The sequence below is a fragment of the Elephantulus edwardii genome, unplaced genomic scaffold, assembly GCF_000299155.1.
Source record: "Elephantulus edwardii isolate Elephantulus edwardi_28Jun2011 unplaced genomic scaffold, EleEdw1.0 scaffold00082, whole genome shotgun sequence".
In the NCBI taxonomy this organism is placed as follows: Eukaryota; Metazoa; Chordata; class Mammalia; order Macroscelidea; family Macroscelididae; genus Elephantulus; species Elephantulus edwardii.
Window position 1 is genome coordinate 13,087,404 of NW_006399832.1, and position 8,011 is coordinate 13,095,414.

General features: G+C 37.9%; 1 protein-coding gene across 2 annotated transcripts in view; it reads right to left on the reverse strand.

Annotated features, from left to right (window-relative positions):
* Positions 1-8,011, reverse strand: part of EDIL3 (EGF-like repeats and discoidin I-like domains 3) — a 595,610-nt gene that overhangs the window by 213,850 nt on the left and 373,749 nt on the right. For both annotated transcript variants that reach the window (XM_006889875.1, XM_006889874.1), the window contains one exon: positions 4,900-5,084. In XM_006889875.1, coding sequence (XP_006889937.1) covers positions 4,900-5,084 — 185 coding nt within the window. The remainder of the gene's footprint in view (positions 1-4,899; positions 5,085-8,011) is intronic.

An 8,011-nucleotide genomic window follows, 5' to 3' on the forward strand; every position in this document is an offset into this window, starting at 1 on the left:
AAAGTTGCTTTCAGGGACCTCTTATATAAGTGCTTAAAAGCAACAATGTTCATCTGGAAACTAAGGTGAACTTGATTCAGGCCACGGTTTTTGCAATTATTTGATATGCATCAGAGCACTGGACAATGACCAAAGATGACAGAAGATTTGATGCCTTTGAGTTATGTACTGTAGAAGAGTATTGAACTTACCATGGACTGACAAAAGAACAAACAGGTTTATCCCAGAGAGATTAAAAACAGGCTGAAAACTTGGAATGGAAACTTGGAGGCAAGGATTTTGAAGCTCCAATTCATATATGTTGGGCATGTTGCCAAGAGGGACCAGTCCTTGGAGGAGGACATCATGCTTTGAAAGATGGAGGGACAGCACAGCAGGGGACGTCCCTGGAGGAGGTGCACTGACATAGTAGCTGGGATTAAAGGGGTAGCTGTGTGGGTGACAGTAGGATTGGCTCAGGATAGAGAAGAGTTCAGAGCTATTGTACACAGGGTCACTATGAATCACAGGTGACTCAATAGCATGTAAAAACAATCACCTACCATATAGGGGAGCATGCTTGTAAGGAGGTTTTCTACCAAACCAAAGAAAAGTAGCTAGAACCTGCCAGCCACACCAGAGAGATGGGTGAACTCTTTTCATGAGACTAACTGCCTCTGAAAAACAACTGGAAGGAAAACTGTAGGTTAGTTCTGACTTAATGATTCACAGCAACCATACAGAGAACTCTGGTAGCCTAGTAGGTAAGGAGCTGAGCTGTCAATGCAAAGGCAGGCTTGAATCTGTCAATCACAACTTGGAAAGAGATGGGAAATCTCCTCCCATGGTATTTACAGCCTCAGAAAATTTGCAGGAGAGTTAGCTTTGAGTTAGTTTTAACTAGATAGCACATAACAATATTTTTTTTTTTAAAAAAAAGCCAACCCACACAAAAACAAAAAAGAAACAACCACACACCTATCAAATGTCAGGTGTGATAGCCAGTTAGGATGGAATTAGGGGTACAATCATCAAGGTGATTCATAACCCTTGGATCAAATAATATGGCATGAATATTGCCTCCAATATAGTGTGATAATGCTCTGGTGAAGGAAATAGAGAGGACATGAAATTTGGAAAAAAGAATTCAAGTCAGGGCTAAGCTGGATGGAGCTGAGAACAAAGATAGTCCAGAATATACCAGCTGCTATTGAGGTGATTCTGACTCATGATGACTTCACTTGCATTAGAGTAGAACTGTGTGCCATAAAGCTTATAATGACTTTTTCTAAAGTACAATGCTATGTCTTTCTTTTGAGGCACCTTTATTTTCTGCAGCCATGAACTGACAAACTTGTGATTAGTAGTTAAGGAGATTGACCATCTGCATCCTTGAAAAACTTTTTCCTAGAGGCAAGATACATTCAAGCTGTAGCTGGAAGATTTCATTACTTGAAGGTCATTATGCTGTGGGAAGAGGTAATCCTTCCATTTTCTTTTAGAAGGAAGAGGACAACTTGGAGGAAGAAAGAAGTAAATCAAACAAGAAGTAAGAGACCGTATTTAGTTTGAACATCCAAAGCATAATTAGAAGGTTGAGATAAAATGGGACCAAACGACAGAAAAACTTTTAGGATATATTGCTGAATATGGACTTGATTCATAGGTTTCTAGGGAGTTATCAAAGGATTGTTTACCTAACGGAGTAAGAGACTGCATGTGCGCAGTGGAAAGATTTTGGAGTAACGGGATCATTGTTTAGTAACTAAAGTTGTCAATATCTCCCTGCTCACACTTCCTCAATCAAAAACTACCAAAACAGTGAAAATAAAAAAGAAACCAACACAAAATCTAAAAAAACAAACTCACTGTTTTTGATTAACTCAATTCTGACAGAAAATAACTTTCCATTGGTTTTCTGAGGCTGTAAATCTTAATGAGAGGAGACTGCCTCCTCTCTCCCAGTTTAAGGTAGATGAGTGTAAACTGCTTACATTTCAGTTAGCAGTCCAACACTTAGCCTATTACACACCAGTCTTGGCAGAAAGCAGAGAGTACCAGAAGAGTTTCTATCTGTGTTTCATTGACTATGCAAAGGCATTTGTGTAGTTCACAAAATTGTGGCTAACCTTGAGGAAAATGGGAATCTCAGAACACTTGACCTGTACTTGACCAAGAAGCAGTCCTCAGAACAGAGCAAGGAAACACTGCATTGTTCAAAATCAGGAAAGGAGTGTGTCAGGGATGCATCCTGTCCCAGAACCTATTCAATCTGTATGCAGAACAGGTTATTTGGGAAGCAGAGATTTATGAAGAGGGGTGTGGCATTAGGATTGGAGGAAGACTCATCAAAAACCTAAGATATGCAGATGACACAACAGTGCTTCCTGAAACTGAGGAGGACCTGAAGCACTTGCTTCAAAAGGTTAAGGACTGTGGTCTTCAATATGGATTGAAGCTCAACATCAGGAAGACAAAGATTCTCAGGTTGCTTGGAATCACAATCAACACTCTTAATAGCAGCAGTCAGGAAATCAAAAGACAAATTGCATTGGGGAAATATGCTGTCATGGACCTCTCCAGAGTGCTGAAGAGCAACGATGTCAGTTTAAATACAAAGGTGCATGTTATCCAGGCCATGTTGCTGTTGTTGTTGTTGTTGTTGTTGTTAGGTGCTGTCGGATGGTAGACGACTTATAGCGACTCTTTGAATGAAAGGCCTGAGCACTGTTCGTACATAAAGTTTCTGGAGGCAAGCCATTTCGCTATAGTCTTCTCAGTTACTTGTTATGCTTCACAGCGTTGGACAATGACTAAGGATGACAGAAGACGAATAGAAGCCTTCGAGTTGTGGTGCTGGAGAAGAGTCTTGAACATACCATGAACTGCCAAAAAACAAATTGGTTTGTCTTGGAGAAGGTGAAACCAAATCTCTCCTTGAAGGCTAGGATTTTGAAGCTCTGCCTCACTTACTTTTGGCATGTGGGCAGGAGAGATTGGTCCTTGGGGAAGGACATCATACTCGGAATGGAGGACAGATAGGGCAGGAGAAGGAGCCCCCAGATGAGATGGATTGATACAGTAACTGAGGTGATAGGGGTTACTGTGTTGAAGTTAGTGAGACTGGCTCAGGACAAGAAAGGGTTCAGAGCTGTTGTACACAGGGTTGCTATACATCACAGGCAACTCAACGACATATAAATACAATAACATACTATGACAGGTTTGGAAGGAGGAGTGGTATCCACTTCCTAAATAACATGCCTCTGGAAACTCTATGAACTTTGATAAATACCAATAGTTGTAGAGGGGCTTCAGGCCATTTGTTCATAGGGTCGCTATGAGGCATGCTCAATCCAAAGGCCATCAACAACAACAACCCTGGTTAAATCAGTTAATATAACCGTGTAGAGTTGCCTAAAGAATCAGAGGTAATTACCAGGACAGTATCAAAAAAATAGATGGTATGAAACGTATATAGAGAAGGATTAGCCATGAGTTAAGAGAAAAAGAAAGAGTATAATGCAAACCAAAGATAATTAGAAAAATGGTTTAAGAAGGAGGTAAGATCTTAAGAGCAGAAACAGTATATACTGCTCAATCATGTGGCGACGCTATCATACTGTGTTTTAGAGAAATTCAATAAATATTACTAAATAAATGATTTAATTTTTAAACACTAACACAGATCATGCCGAGTTCTGAGATGATATAAAAAGAACACATACTCTATCTTCAAGAAGCTAAGAGAAGAGTAATTGCAGAAAGACACATAATTGTCCCTTCGGTGTGGCAGCAAATAAAAGTACACCCCCCAAAAAAAATAAATCTCACATTAGTTCTGGTCCAGATAAAAATGTGATGGGAAATAATGAAAAAAGATAATAATTTCTATGTACCAAATTAAATAAAAACAAGGCCAACTAGAGAACGGACAAAAGGAATTTTGAAAATGTCAAGTGACTTAGTAATACCAGCTTCAGATATAACAAAATGGATGTGGCAGGCTGGAAATTGCTATTTCAATTGCTTTAATGATTTCAAGAAATGCAATACATTATCATAGTTTTGAATCTCATATACACAGCAATATTATATGTATGACAACAATCTGGAACAAGAGGTGGTGCATTGCAAAGTGGATTGGGGGATGGAGTTGGGAGGGGGAGGGAAGAAAATGATGAAAATTAAAGAATAAAATGTATTAAAAAGTAAAAATTCAGTGAGAGATTCACATACTTGAAATACAGTGACCTCTTTGTAGAATTCAGCTGTCTTGTTTTCTTTGCCACAGAAGACATTAACAAATTTAGGAATACTTTAAAAGTACTCTACAAAGAAGTGCACTTCAACAAGACTGTTCTGAAAAGCCCAGGGTGTGACCTCACTTCATTTGCAAATGCTAACAAGATTCAGCAACCCTTAAGCTCTTCTCCTGTAAGCATGCTCTGTTGGAGAAAACAATCAAATTGCTACATTGCTTAGCAACCACAGGTAAAGAGGTAATAAGTCATGAGTCACGATTCTTTGTGAACAATTTGCAGGTCAGTGGCTTGATTTCATTGCTGCTTGGATTTCTCCTGTGACATTTTCAAAACCAATATTGACACAAAGCATTACAATAGAGGGGCGTTAAAATGCAAATGCGCACATGATCGATTCCCTTGACATATACATAGTGTAATCTGGTACAATATGATGCATCAACCTGACAGTAGCATCTAAAAAAATCAACATCAGAGAAAAATAACATCCAAGCATGGATTTCTAAGGAATTTCTGTGTTTTATCAATTTAGTTAAACTAAAAGAGAAAGCACATTTAAATTTGTATGAAGGCAATGGTTCTAGCATTCATCAACACCATAGATAATCTGAGAAGGAGGAATGGTGAACGGGAAAATAGCTTTTTAAAACCTTACCTGCAGCCATTGGGACTGGTCATTGTGTCCAGAAGTCCAGGCATTCACTTTGCCTTGCTTGTCCAGCCTAGCCTTCCTTGGTTCCCAAGTGAACATGTCCATATTGAGAGTTCTGAAGATGCTGGAGGCAGTAATCTGATAGTCTTGTATGTGTCCTGATTTCATCCCTAGAGGCTCAGAACAGCCTGAAAGAAAATGAAAAGAGCTCCATGAGAAAAATAATTTATCACCCAGGAAATTGTCTGAGTTTGTTTTGTATTGGCAAGAGAAGATTAAGTATAAAGCTATTCATTTCCCCCCAAAGAGAAAGCAACTGAACTCACACAGCAAAGCTATAATCAGAAATAAATCTGGAACCAAATCAAGAAACAAGATAGCCAATTCAGGCAATTTTGTTGGAATACATATTGGAAAAATTGAAAATAAGACAATTCAAACAACTCATCTGTGATAGACGATTTTGCAAAATGAAAACAATACTGAAATGCTCTTCTGTCTCACGACTAGCAGTCTCATGACTGTTCTATGAATTTTAAGTTTCACAGTGTTGTTCTTGTTTTGTTTTTATTGGATATTTTCTCACAATCATACTTGGTTCTCTTGTATTTATTTAAACAAAACTGTAAATGACAATTATTTCTGTATATACTGCTATAAACTGCTCTACTGTTAAGATTCTAAGCAGCCTTTGTCCTCAAAGAAATGTCTGTTTATCTTTAGAAGGCAATCATATAGAACCACATGGCTGCTTCTGCAAGGTAGGAAAGTAATGTTTACTCATTATGCACCAGGTATTGGTGCAAATGTAGAGCTAACAGGCAAGATAATAAAACTTGTTGTGGACCACTGAGTTGGAACTGACTTATAGCTGGCCCTCCAACATGTTTTTAGAGGCAGTTAATGGCACTGGGGGAGATTGCTCATCTTTCTATTTTCAGGCAAACTTTAAATAAAATCTTCTCTTTAGATCTCATTGAATAGTTTATGTTGTCGTTAAGTGCTATTGAGTTGGCTCTGACTCTTAGTTATCCTATGTTCAACAGAAAGAAACCCTGCCCTAACCTTCACAATTCTTAGTCTCTGCTGTGCTTAAACCCATTGTCACACTAACCTGCCACACTGCTTAAACCCACTGTCACACTAACCTGCCAAACTAACCCTTTTTCTACTCTACTGATCTATATTTCTGAGAATGATATCGTTTTCCAAGGACTTGCCTTCTGATAACATGCCCAAATATTTGAGACAAAGTCTAGTTATATTTAAGGAGAACTCTGTGATTGCACATCTTCTAAGAGAGATTTAAAAATTCTTTTGCCAGTCTTTGGTACATTCAGAATTCTTTGCCAGCATCACAATTCAAAGGTATAAAGTATTTTTAGACTTCTATTCATTTTCCAATTTTTCCCAGGTATTGCTGTTTTTATTATTGTTTTGAGTTGACTGCAACTTATAATAACATTATAAACCGAGAGATCTAAACCTTGCCCTCTCCTGTGCTATCCTTAGAATCTCTTCCTTGCTGAAGATTTTTGTTAAAGTCATTATGTAAATTCATCTGGTGGAGGGCCTTCCTCTCTTTTGCTGACCTCTATTTCTCCCAGCATATCTTTTTTCCAACAACTGATCCCTCCTGACAATTTGCCTCAAGCATGTGAGATGAATTTTTGCCTTAGTTGGAGTACTCTTACCACTTCCTCAAAGACATGATTATTTGGTTTTTAGTAGTCTTTGTAATATTCAATAATCTATAGCTTTTCGCTACATTTTGGGATATTCTCTGCATTGGAAAAATCAGAAACCTCTCCAAAGTACTGAAAATCTCACCACATCCTCTCCAACATTTGTAACTTGCTGTCCTGTTAAACTGCTACTGGTGCTGGTGTAAGACCGTATCTCATTGTGGTTTTGATTTGCATCTCTCTTATTGGCAGTGATTTGGAGCATTTCTTTTAGTTTATTACATAAGTGATCCAAGATTATAAGGTACCATGAATAGATAGATGAATTTTATTTAAGTTATTTTGATTGGATAGCAGTTCTTTGAAGTGCAGATACTCTTGAAACAGTATAAATCACTACCACCTTAGTAAAGGCATAGAAAGAGCTCAGCAAGGAGTCGGATACTTGGAAAAGAAACAATTGTCCCAAGCATGACTGAGTACAAATTAGACGTGGGTAAAATAAGTGTTGGAAATGTCCTGACATTTTGTAGTCTCAGTTTTTAAGTCATAGGATGTTTTCAAGAAAGCAGAAATTCAGGTTTTCACCTCTACATCTTGCATTCTTCAAAATGAAACTGAAGAACCTATGCAACTCTAGCTTTTTTTAATTTTAAAACCACCAAGAACATTCCTAACCATTTTGATTTTGTACTAATGGTTTTTAATATTTGCTCCAAAGGTTAAGAATTAAAACTAATTTTTTTCTCTTTTTACATACTTTTTAAAAATGTCATCTTGTCTGTTGGCCATTTGAATATCTCCCTCTGTGAAAATGCTTTGTCTTTTATTTATTTTTTAACTGGATTATCAGACCTTTTTTGGAGGGGGAGGTCCAGGAGTATTCTATAAACTTTCATTATGAGACTTATTTGGGATGGTATTGCCAAATGTTCGTTCTCAGTCAGCAGGAACTCTTGGACTGTTGGTGGAATTGTACAATGGTAAAACCACTAGGGAAGGCAGTTTGGTGCTTCCTCAAAAAGCTGAGCATAGAGATTCTATATGACCTAGCTATTCCATTGCTTGGAATATACCCCAAGAAAATGAGAACTGAGGCTCAGACATTTGTACACCGATGTTCATAGCAGGATTATTCACTATCACAACAAAGTGGAAACAGCCAAGATGTCCAACCACAAACAAATGCATTGAGAAGTTGTGGTGCATTCCTACAACGGAATACTACACAGCACTCAGGACCAATGATTTTTTAAATTACTACCTAACTTGGCCTGCTATTTCAGAAATGGTCATGCACAATAGAACATACATAGACTAACAGAAAGGGCAACCTAAGTAGAACTTTCAAGTATGGAAATACAAAGGAGGAGAAACAGTTGTAAGCAGACCCTAGTGATTGGAACATGGAATGTGAGAACCATGAATGT